Consider the following 13,030-nt stretch of genomic DNA (forward strand, 5'->3'; position numbering starts at 1 on the left):
CCAGATTCACACACACACACGACTAAAAATGCTGCATGAAGATCACCTGATATCTTCTTTTCTTGACTTGGTTTATTCAGTCGTCCCTTTAATTTTTCCCCCGCAATGGAAACAGCTCATCCAGCATCATCAGGAGCTGCTCTTTGATCTGAAGCTGGCGTGTGCGCATGCGCAGCTCATTGCCTTCGCTGCACTGGCTTCAGTAAGTTGGATGTGCGCCGTCTTCATCATCACATCCAAAACCCCATCAAAACTGTTGCAATGGAGAGTATCGGAAAAACCCCACATATCTTCTTATTATGTCCGCTGATCGTGGCTGTGGCATGCGCGCAGAGGTATGGTTGCATTTTGTGCCTTTTTTCGAAAAGAAAATGTTGTGGTTTGGGGATGTAAGAGGAATTTACGAACATCTCGTGATATTATTGCAGTAGCAGAGACCCGAGCAATATGCCAGTGGTCAAAGACACCGTGGACAGACTCATGAAAGGATACGACATTCGGCTGAGGCCAGATTTCGGAGGTAATGCATGTGTAAAATTGGTATAATTGTTGCATTTGGTTTGTCACGCGCACTAACATGCCAAATTACTCATGCAAACCTTGTTCATTCATCTCATTCTCTGATCAGGCGTGCATGTCAATGCATGAGAAAAAAAAATGAACGCATGCTTATTTACTGCTGTTTTGCCATTTTATCTTTTTCCCAGAGAGGGACGTGAACTTGGGGATCAATTCAATTTGCAGTGCAACTTTTGTTGCATCATGACGACAAATGAAATGCCAAGCTTTACAAAAAAAATATATATATCCTTTGATGCACGCGCATACACGCGAGTCCATCAGAGAAGATGCTCAAGCTGTTATTGATAGATGGACACGTCTAACTGTTCATTTGTCAGTCATGCAGTTGCATTTGTGCGTTCACCTCCAGTGGTTGTTACAAATCAACAATTTCATGCGCATTGCCACGTGAATATGGGGTGTTGGTGTTTCATATGTAATGTCACAATAAAATGATTTAGTGTAATAAGCCACAGTCTGCCCCTGGATGAAGTGTATACATGCATGCAATTCAATCAATCAATCAGTTCCCCCTTTTTTTATAACAATTTTCCCTTCTCTCCATCAGGCGCTCCGGTGGCGGTAGGGATGAATATAGACATAGCCAGCATAGACATGGTATCCGAAGTAAACATGGTATGTTGCATGTAACAATTTCCCATTGATGTTATATGTCCTGATGCAAAGCGTTATGTCAAAATGCATTCCCAGAGAATATCTATGCACACTAACTTGGGGCGCACCGGCGGATGTGTCTCACACATGATGATTAGATGTGAAACTGCAGAAGTTCATTGGCATGCTGCGGTATCTGCTCTGCATTTCGCTGCTACATTTGAATTCAAAACACACGCGCACTGGCGCACTCGCACGCGCACCCGCACGCGCCCCGCATGTCTCACACTGTGTTTTTGAGCCTAGCAGTTTTTGATATGCCACCGAGAAAACAGGCACGCTCGTGGAAGCACCTTCACACTCCATGACTTGTCTTTTGTAGCTAATCTAGTTCAAGGTGAGCGTTGCCCTCTCAAGGAGAAAGACGGCACGTGCCGTGTATGCTCACGGAATGACGCGTTTCTTTCTCAGTAGAGAGGTGTTTTGCGAGATGCACATCTATGAACAGCCTCTGTCGATGTTTCTGTGGGAGTATCTTCCTTTTAAATTGGTCAGACATTAAATTGTGATGTTAAGCAACATACTGTTGATGAGGAGAGCCGAAAAGTTTATCTCGCGCAACCGCACCCTCTTTCGGAGGCAGTGGTTAGCGCAGCTGTAATTGCAGGGGAATATGTATGGCTGTGAAATTAAAGATTTATGGCTCGTACTCATTGCAGCTTTATCATTTCAGTGGGGGTGATAGAGTTTGTTTTCAATTCATTTCCCAGTCGCTCCTTTTAACTCGATGAAGGTGAAATGGCCTGTGCCAGGAGGTCTACATTTTCTTCACCAATCGCTTTGGAGAAACAAAAGCATGCTTCGCTTGCAAATTGAGTTCACTATATATTTATAGCTCTCTAGATGGTGTGTACACACACAAAAAGAGTCAGATCTATAATGAAAGCAATGCTGTTTCATTATATCACTGAAGTTACAGAGAAGCATTTTGTTTTGGCGACAGTTTTGCGTATTCTTGCCTCTTTAGACTGGATGTTTGATGAACCATGCGGCTTCATAAAAATATGACAGCTTTTAACCATCAAGGTCAGGATATCCCATGTAGCCTACACAGAAAACCTAATCAGGGAATTTTAAATAGTTTGGAAAAGTCACTAAAATATAATGGAAACTTCTCTAATTGAATTGAAACTGTTGTAGTTTTCAGCAGCTTTAAAATATACATTCAACTAGAATGTGTTTTTTAAAAGTGCTTATACAGCATATTTCATGAATAAGGTACCATTTCCCATTGTTTTTTTTTTATGGTAGCAGCATCATAGGCGCAACTTCCATGTTTTGCTGTTAGAATGCTTTTGGTTACACTTAGAAAGTTGTACCTTTGGCTGTAATTTAACATGAAATCCACCTACTATTGTATTTATTTGTATTTATTTATTTCTCCGGTCAATCATTTTGAGATCATATGTCATAGATCATATGTAATGCAAAAAAAAAAAAAAAAAAAAATCCTGTACATAATACAAAAAAACAAACACATAAAAAACAATGAAACAAAATAGAAAAGGAAAAGATGATTGAAATACATCAGAGAAATAAAAACATTAGGATTTGTTTTTTAATGCTAATAAATACCTGACCGAAAATTGAACTAAATTGAACTAGTTTTAAATGCGTCTATATTTCCACCTTAAAATAGGATTCTGCCCTTTCCCACCTCAGAGATCTTGACTTTTTGACTGTCCGACTAATCTGTTGAATTGGTATTCATATATTGACCTTCAACCATGTCAGTTATTTTAATACAGAATGGTGAAACAAATAATTTTCTTAAATTTATGAGAGCACAAGTTGGTCAAGAACTACTATTACATGCACACCCATTCTGGCATAGTCTTTAAATATGTTTTATTGGTAACACTATTTCAATGTCCTTGTTAGACGTTACATGTAGCCTAACTAATCCTATTAAGTAAGTACATGTATAGTAATTAATATTACTCAGTAGCGGTGTAACGATACCCTCATGTCACGATTCGATACATATCACGATACTGAACTCACGATACGATATTATTGCGATACTCCAGGTTAACAAAAAAAGTACTGTTGATTAAAATGCTAAATTTGATATTACTGTTTTAAAATTATTGGCACATTATTTTAGACGAAGATGCTTGCGCACTTTCACTGACTAGATGTATTTAAAATAAATGTCGGCCACTTTTTACTCGTAAGTAACATCAGACATTTGGCATTATCTTGACACAAATATTTCCCCTTTGCATTATTATACATTATTTTCAACATTATAAATAGTAATACAACTCTAAATTTTTTCTCACACGGTACTTTTTATTTTGGTTGAATTAATCACAATACATATTGTCATTATCCACAATACATTTTTATATTGCGATATATTGTGACACGATATATTGCTACTCGGTACTTAAATGTATAATTACCCTGTAACAATGACACCTTAAAGTAGTGTCAACATTTTATTCATGTATCTTTGTATTAATTTTAAGTTTTAAAACAGCAAACCTCATTTAAAAAGATCTTGTAGATTTTATTTCGACCTCGTTAGCTCGACGATGGACGTTTTCGTTTACTGATCTCGATTGACCGAGAAAGCCATTGACATTCACGGTTCAAAAGGTGCAGTGAACCCTTGCGTGGTGTCACAGGCATACTGCCGTTTTAAGGACATAGATGCTTCATTGTGTAGTGATGTGCCTACAAATTACCTTTATAGATCTGTCAAGTTTGTTGTGAGCTCTGGAATCCCTAAGAGTTGGAAAGAAAAGATGAAAACCTTTGTTTTCTGCAGCTCCAGCGAAATTGGATTTTCACCATGCTCGCAGCCGACAGGATCCTCGACCATCCTAAGGGTTGACAGGGTTGATCTCTGAGATTTGCAGCCATTAGTATCTGATATTTCCATTCAAAGCCAGCACCCCATGCATCACGCCTCATTCGCTCTTATGCTCGCCTCGTACCAGTTTACTGTCTCATTAGTCCAGCGTGATGCCTCCTTCTTAGACAGATGTATGATCTCTCAATTAGGAGCGGCACGGATGCCCCAGGTGTCTTTGTTAGGCGTAACTGCTTGAAGCGTTTTGTTTTAAAACGAAGCAACCCCCCTCTCTTCATCTCCTGCCTGCCTGCCATTTCACACGGATGTAAACAAGAGTGTTCGCTGTGTGTTAAACGTGGCCGAAGAAGCCTCGACCAAAGGTCACCCGTGTTGTTTGGCAATGCAAATCTTTAGGCCAGTCCACGCGAGCTGCGTTTCCGCCGCTTGACATTAAAACGCGAGCTATTTTTGGAGAGAGGCCGAAAGAAGAGGCAAACACGGGCCGTGCTCTCTGGCTGAGGCAGCTTCTGATGACTCATTTGAGTTTTGAGGAGGCAAATTTACAAACGGGACAGCGTGGTATTCCGATCGATCTGGCCGAACGCTGACGCAGGGTCCTCTGTCTCTGGTTTGTTTGGTGCTTGCATAAATTACGATGGAAATGACCTTTTTATCTGTGGCTGGGACGGTGGATATGTTGAACGGCTTTCTCTCTGAAAACATAATAGTCACTTCAAAAGGAAAAGATTCAAGCAGACTTGTGTTAGCTCATGGGCTAAATAATTACCGGGGCGGAAACATTGCCCTTATATGTATCATTATCCTGACAAGCATTAATTGCTTACATGAATAAGAGGCAGGGCCGTGCAATGATACCCTGTGAAATAACGAATGGATGAAAAGACAAATTTAGACTCAATTAGATTGGTCGACTTAATTACTACTAGTGTGCGTAATTGTAGATCATTTTTGCCTAGTCAGTTAGTGTCTGTTTAGTCCCGTTTTATTCAATTCCGAGCTGATAAACAGTGTTATTTTTACTTTTTGTTGCTATGACAACACCACCCTTCTCAAAACAAAAAAAAAAAAAAAAGAAATGCTGGGTTAATGTGGGCACTTCTCTGTTTCGATAGATTAGGTTTTAAGGCAAGGCTGCAGATTGTTTTTAGAAATTCTTTCATACTTAAAGTCTTGCGATGTAGATTTAGCCACAGCCAGAAATAGAGTAGCAACGCTGTAGTCACATGACGTTCTCTTCCAGACAGCAGCAACTTGTATTATAATTTCATACACTGATGAGATCTGCAGCACATCTCACTCTACTGAGAAGCTTATTATAGTTCTTGCACTGCTTTTCCATTCATTTCTGCAATTAATTCACCACAACCCTTTACCGTACACTTTGTTTTGTGGGTTGTTTCAGTCTTTCTTAGGTGTATTCTTTTTGTAAACTCTCCTTTTTAAGACCTTATAATATTTTAAGAATGCAAATTCTGTGATGCATTTATTTGCATACTGAATTGTGATTGGTCTTACTTTGCTCGCATTTATTTAACTGCTTATACTTTTGATTCTCATGCACAGCACACTGTCTCTTGACAACCATGAAGTGTCTTTGATGCAGCATTTCATTTATGCAGAACTAAAACCTAAACTTACCTAAAGCCTAAAGGCATAGTTCACCCAGAAATTAAAATTCTGTTATCATTTACTCACCCTCATGTCGTTCCAAACCCAAAAGACTTTTATCTTCATTTTCAAAACACAAGTGAAGATATTTTTAATGAAATCTGAGAACTTTCCTCCATTTGAAACTCGCAAGACGTTCATTTCAATTGAGCTTTAGCAAGAACCAATGAGGTTCATTCTCGTGTTACGCATCATGTTTGAGCTTCAGTAAGAACCAATGAGGTTCATTCTCGTGTTACGCATCATGTTTGAGCTTCAGCAAGAACCAATGAGGTTCATTCTCGTGTTACGCATCACGTTTGAGCTTCAGTAAGAACCAATGAGGTTCATTATCCTGTTACGCATCATGTTTGAGCTTCAGCAAGAACCAATGAGGTTCATTCTCGTGTTACGCATCACGTTTGAGCTTCAGTAAGAACCAATGAGGTTCATTGTCATGTTACGCATCACGTTTGAGCTTCAGTAAGAACCAATGAGGTTCATTGTCATGTTACGCATCACGTTTGAGCTTCAGCAAGAACCAATGAGGTTCATTCTCGTGTTACGCATCACGTTTGAGCTTCAGCAAGAACCAATGAGGTTCATTATCCTGTTACGCATCACGTTTGAGCTTCAGTAAGAGCCAATGAGGTTCATTCTCGTGTTACGCATCACATTTGAGCTTCAGTAAGAACCAATGAGGTTCATTCTCGTGTTACGCATCACGTTTGAGCTTCAGCAAGAACCAATGAGGTTCATTATCCTGTTACGCATCATGTTTGAGCTTCAGCAAGAACCAATGAGGTTCATTATCATGTTACGCATCACGTTTGAGCTTCAGCAAGAACCAATGAGGTTCATTATCATGTTACGCATCATGTTTGAGTTTCAGCAAGAACCAATGAGGTTCATTATCATGTTACGCATCATGTTTGAGCTTCAGCAAGAACCAATGAGGTTCATTGTCATGTTACGCATCATGTTTGAGCTTCAGCAAGAACCAATGAGGATCATTATCATGTTACGCATCATGTTTGAGTTTCAGCAAGAACCAATGAGGTTCATTATCATGTTACGCATCATGTTTGAGCTTCAGCTAGAACAAATGAGGTTCATTCTCATGTTACGCATCATGTTTGAGTTTCAGCAAGAACCAATGAGCTTCATTATCATGTTACGCATCATGTTTGAGCTTCAGCAAGAACCAATGAGGTTCATTGTCATGTTACGCATCATGTTTGAGTTTCAGCAAGAACCAATGAGGTTCATTATCATGTTACGCATCATGTTTGAGCTTCAGCAAGAACCAATGAGGTTCATTGTCATGTTACGCATCATGTTTGAGCTTCAGCAAGAACCAATGAGGATCATTATCATGTTACGCATCATGTTTGAGTTTCAGCAAGAACCAATGAGGTTCATTATCATGTTACGCATCATGTTTGAGCTTCAGCTAGAACAAATGAGGTTCATTCTCATGTTACGCATCATGTTTGAGTTTCAGCAAGAACCAATGAGCTTCATTATCATGTTACGCATCATGTTTGAGCTTCAGCAAGAACCAATGAGGTTCATTGTCATGTTACGCATCATGTTTGAGTTTCAGCAAGAACCAATGAGGTTCATTATCCTGTTACGCATCACGTTTGAGCTTCAGTAAGAGCCAATGAGGTTCATTCTCGTGTTACGCATCACATTTGAGCTTCAGTAAGAACCAATGAGGTTCATTATCCTGTTACGCATCATGTTTGAGCTTCAGCAAGAACCAATGAGGTTCATTCTCGTGTTACGCATCACGTTTGAGCTTCAGTAAGAACCAATGAGGTTCATTGTCATGTTACGCATCACGTTTGAGCTTCAGTAAGAACCAATGAGGTTCATTGTCATGTTACGCATCACGTTTGAGCTTCAGCAAGAACCAATGAGGTTCATTCTCGTGTTACGCATCACGTTTGAGCTTCAGCAAGAACCAATGAGGTTCATTATCCTGTTACGCATCACGTTTGAGCTTCAGTAAGAGCCAATGAGGTTCATTCTCGTGTTACGCATCACATTTGAGCTTCAGTAAGAACCAATGAGGTTCATTCTCGTGTTACGCATCACGTTTGAGCTTCAGCAAGAACCAATGAGGTTCATTATCCTGTTACGCATCATGTTTGAGCTTCAGCAAGAACCAATGAGGTTCATTATCATGTTACGCATCATGTTTGAGCTTCAGCAAGAACCAATGAGGTTCATTATCATGTTACGCATCATGTTTGAGTTTCAGCAAGAACCAATGAGGTTCATTATCATGTTACGCATCATGTTTGAGCTTCAGCAAGAACCAATGAGGTTCATTGTCATGTTACGCATCATGTTTGAGCTTCAGCAAGAACCAATGAGGTTCATTCTCGTGTTACGCATCACGTTTGAGCTTCAGCAAGAACCAATGAGGTTCATTATCCTGTTACGCATCACGTTTGAGCTTCAGTAAGAGCCAATGAGGTTCATTCTCGTGTTACGCATCACATTTGAGCTTCAGTAAGAACCAATGAGGTTCATTCTCGTGTTACGCATCACGTTTGAGCTTCAGCAAGAACCAATGAGGTTCATTATCCTGTTACGCATCATGTTTGAGCTTCAGCAAGAACCAGTGAGGTTCATTATCATGTTACGCATCATGTTTGAGCTTCAGCAAGAACCAATGAGGTTCATTATCATGTTACGCATCATGTTTGAGCTTCAGCAAGAACCAATGAGGTTCATTGTCATGTTACGCATCATGTTTGAGCTTCAGCAAGAACCAATGAGGATCATTATCATGTTACGCATCACGTTTGAGCTTCAGCAAGAACCAATGAGGTTCATTATCCTGTTACGCATCATGTTTGAGCTTCAGCAAGAACCAATGAGGTTCATTATCATGTTACGCATCATGTTTGAGCTTCAGCAAGAACCAATGAGGTTCATTGTCATGTTACGCATCATGTTTGAGTTTCAGCAAGAACCAATGAGGTTCATTATCATGTTACGCATCATGTTTGAGCTTCAGCAAGAACCAATGAGGTTCATTATCCTGTTACGCATCACGTTTGAGCTTCAGTAAGAGCCAATGAGGTTCATTCTCGTGTTACGCATCACATTTGAGCTTCAGTAAGAACCAATGAGGTTCATTCTCGTGTTACACATCACGTTTGAGCTTCAGCAAGAACCAATGAGGTTCATTATCCTGTTACGCATCATGTTTGAGCTTCAGCAAGAACCAATGAGGTTCATTATCATGTTACGCATCATGTTTGAGCTTCAGCAAGAACCAATGAGGTTCATTATCATGTTACGCATCATGTTTGAGTTTCAGCAAGAACCAATGAGGTTCATTATCATGTTACGCATCATGTTTGAGCTTCAGCAAGAACCAATGAGGTTCATTGTCATGTTACGCATCATGTTTGAGCTTCAGCAAGAACCAATGAGGATCATTATCATGTTACGCATCATGTTTGAGTTTCAGCAAGAACCAATGAGGTTCATTATCATGTTACGCATCATGTTTGAGCTTCAGCTAGAACAAATGAGGTTCATTCTCATGTTACGCATCATGTTTGAGTTTCAGCAAGAACCAATGAGCTTCATTATCATGTTACACATCATGTTTGAGCTTCAGCAAGAACCAATGAGGTTCATTATCATGTTACGCATCATGTTTGAGCTTCAGCAAGAACCAATGAGGTTCATTGTCATGTTACGCATCATGTTTGAGTTTCAGCAAGAACCAATGAGGTTCATTATCATGTTACGCATCATGTTTGAGCTTCAGCAAGAACCAATGAGCTTTATTATCATGTTATGCATCATGTTTGAGCTTCAGCAAGAACCAATGAAGTTCATTCTTGTGTTATGCAGCACGTTTGAGCTTTTTTTCCCCCATGATTTTGTTTTTTTGATTCTAAGAATCCATAAATATTATGATCCTCTTGCAAAAGATCTGCTTTCTAAAATATATATTATGCACCTATACATGTGATTTTATAAAGACAAATTAAACAACTGGCATGTTTGTTGTTGTTTCAACTTGTCATTGTCAAGTAATGGTTAAAATATTTTCTGAACTCATTTTATCAATGCAGCACAACAAAAATACACATATAAAAAATGTACATTTGTCCAAAGCTTTTTTTAAAATATAAATTTTGTAGTTTTTTGTCTCCATCTGGGGGGTCCTGGTATAGTGAAAATTAATCAGTTGACCATTGCCTACATGCATAGCTCTGATAGTGTTTTGTAGTCTCTTTCTTTTTTAATGTTCCTCTCAGATGTTAAAATAATTACCATTTATCTATTTATATATGTATTTAATTTATTAATTGAATCAACATTTCAGCAGGATAAAGCTTTGTGCCTGTGCAGGTCTAGTTATTTGCGATGATCGGCTGACTGCTGAATATCATTATCCCTTATATGGAAAAAGTCTAACATAAAATGTTTTCAGAACAAAGTTTAATCAAATAACAACATTAAACTCTGATTTCCAAACTAATTCTGCAAAGAGGCGCTCAGTTGTAGATTAATTTGAAACACCTGGCGTTTGGAGTCTGTCTGACATTGCAATAAACTTTGCCACTTAATCACGTCTTCGACATCAAACGTTTATCTCCAAACATGTCATCAACATCCTCATCACGGCACTTGCAGTTATGAGCTTAGATTAAGTGAAGTTAATGTGACAGATTTCGCTTGTGTAATCTGTTAATATATCATCCTGTGATGGGGTGTTAGGCTGTTAAATCAAACGTGTTTAAGTAGCTGTAGAAAACGCTCCGTTGGGAATAAAGGCTAATCGGGCCAGTCATGCTATCAGCACCCCGGGTATGGCCACTGGATCTTAAGTCCATCTCTCTTACAACCTCCAATATTTAGAGGCTTGTGCTTAACCAGTCATTCGGATGGTTTCGTTGTCATGACCAATTAATGATGTCTCCCAGGTCCACAGCGACTGCGTTGGTGTTTCTCTTATTTGGTGAGACAGTGAAACTATGGCAGTGGTGCTGTTAAGTGCCTTGTTATCAGCATTTTCCATCACAATCTCTTTACTCACTCATTTGGCACTTTCCTCAAATGGGGACGAACTTTTAGATATGTTAAATCATGTGACATGACATGAGTCTTGAATGAAAAGCAGCTAGATTTAAACAAGCATTTTGTCCTCAACCCTGTTACCACATTCATTTCCTGCATTGCAAACCTTGTAACTTTCCTAAAAATTGTTTTGGGTCATTTGGTTTGGGTCATTTTTACATCATGATGGGAGGACAAGTACAAAATCTCATTCTATTTTCTCTATTTCTTCACAGATTGTAAAATTAAGAGCATTCATCAGGCTTGACAATTGCACACTGTTATGCAAGTAATTGTCAGAAAAAAATGTCAAATACATATTTCTCTTTCATTTAATAGTTTCCAAGCTAGCTAGCCACTAATGAGTAACTTATTATGCAATTTTAAAGGTTCCTAATTTTGTTTTGGACTCTTACAAAAGGCAGAAAACACTTGAGTTTTCTCATAATATTCAGTGTAGCATCACCTCTTTTCTTACAGTGTCTGAAACGATTCGATAAATGATTCAGTCTCCTAATCCCCTCTTTTCCGTGAGCCTACTCTGCTCTGATTGGTCAGATGGCCCAGTCTGTTGTGATTGGTCTACTCTGCTCTGATTGGTCAGATGGCCCAGTCTGTTGTGATTGGTCTACTCTGCTCTGATTGGTCAGATGGTCCACTCTGTTGAGATTGGTCAACTCTGCTCTGATTGGTCAGATGGCCCAGTCTGTTGAGATTGGTCAACTCTGCTCTGATTGGTCAGATGGCCCAGTCTGTTGTGATTGGTCTACTCTGCTCTGATTGGTCAGATGGTCCAGTCTGTTGAGATTGGTCAACTCTGCTCTGATTGGTCAGATGGCCCAGTCTGTTGTGATTAGTTTACTTTGCTCTGATTGGTCAGATGATCCAGTCTGTTGTGATTGGTCAACTCTGCTCTGATTGGTCAGATGGTCCAGTCTGTTGAGATTGGTCAAATCTGCTCTGATTGGTCAGATGGTCCAGTCTGTTGTGATTGGTAAACTCTGCTCTGATTGGTCAGATGGTCCAGTCTGTTGAGATTGGTCAACTCTGCTCTGATTGGTCAGATGGCGCAGTCTGTTGTGATTGGTCTACTCTGCTCTGATTGGTCAGATGGTCCAGTCTGTTGAGATTGGTCAACTCTGCTCTGATTGGTCAGATGGCCCAGTCTGTTGTGATTAGTTTACTTTGCTCTGATTGGTCAGATGGTCCAGTCTGTTGTGATTGGTCTACTCTGCTCTGATTGGTCAGATGGTCCAGTCTGTTGTGATTGGTCTTCTCTGCTCTGATTGGTCAGATGGCCCAGTCTGTTGTGATTGGTCTACTCTGCTCTGATTGGTCAGATGGCCCAGTCTGTTGTGATTGGTCTACTCTGCTCTGATTGGTCAGATGGTCCAGTCTGTTGTGATTGGTCTACTCTACTCTGCTCTGATTGGTCAGATGGCCCAGTCTGTTGTGATTGGTCAACTCTGCTCTGATTGGTCAGATGGCCCAGGCTGTTGTGATTGGTCTACTCTGCTCTGATTGGTCAGATGGCCCAGTCTGTTGTGATTGGTCAACTCTGCTCTGATTGGTCAGATGGTCCAGTCTGTTGTGATTGGTCAACTCTGCTCTGATTGGTCAGATGATCCAGTCTGTTGTGATTAGTTTACTTTGCTCTGATTGGTCAGATGGCCCAGTCTGTTGTGATTGGTCAACTCTGCTCTGATTGGTCAGATGGCCCAGTCTGTTGTGATTGGTCAACTCTGCTCTGATTGGTCAGATGGCCCAGTCTGTTGTGATTGGTCAACTCTGCTCTGATTGGTCAGATGGTCCAGTCTGTTGAGATTGGTAAATTCTGCTCTGATTGGTCAGATGGTCCAGTCTGTTGAGATTGGTAAATTCTGCTCTGATTGGTCAGATGGCCCAGTCTGTTGAGATTGGTAAATTCTGCTCTGATTGGTCAGATGGTCCAGTCTGTTGAGATTGGTAAATTCTGCTCTGATTGGTCAGATGGCCCAGTCTGTTGTGATTGGTCAACTCTGCTCTGATTGGTCAGATGATCCAGTCTGTTGTGATTAGTTTACTTTGCTCTGATTGGTCAGATGGCCCAGTCTGTTGTGATTGGTCAACTCTGCTCTGATTGGTCAGATGGCCCAGTCTGTTGTGATTGGTCAACTCTGCTCTGATTGGTCAGATGGTCCAGTCTGTTGTGATTGGTCTTCTCTGCTCTGATTGGTCAACTCTGCT

The 13,030-nt window shown here is 40.1% G+C and overlaps 1 protein-coding gene across 2 annotated transcripts in view; it reads left to right on the forward strand.

Annotated features, from left to right (window-relative positions):
- Positions 1–176: 176 nt before the first annotated feature.
- The window catches only part of gabrb2a (gamma-aminobutyric acid type A receptor subunit beta2a), a 57,840-nt gene continuing 44,986 nt past the window's right edge, over positions 177–13,030 (forward strand). The window contains exons 1-3 of one of the 2 annotated variants that reach the window (XM_039649112.2): positions 177–335; positions 429–520; positions 1,130–1,197. In XM_039649112.2, the coding sequence (XP_039505046.1) occupies positions 262–335; positions 429–520; positions 1,130–1,197 (234 nt within the window). In that variant the 5' untranslated portion in view covers positions 177–261. The remainder of the gene's footprint in view (positions 336–428; positions 521–1,129; positions 1,198–13,030) is intronic. The other variant, XM_039649114.2, reaches the window with a different exon arrangement.

Source organism: Pimephales promelas, chromosome 9 (genome assembly GCF_988280905.1).
Source record: "Pimephales promelas chromosome 9, fPimPro1.hap1.1, whole genome shotgun sequence".
NCBI lineage: Eukaryota > Metazoa > Chordata > Actinopteri > Cypriniformes > Leuciscidae > Pimephales > Pimephales promelas.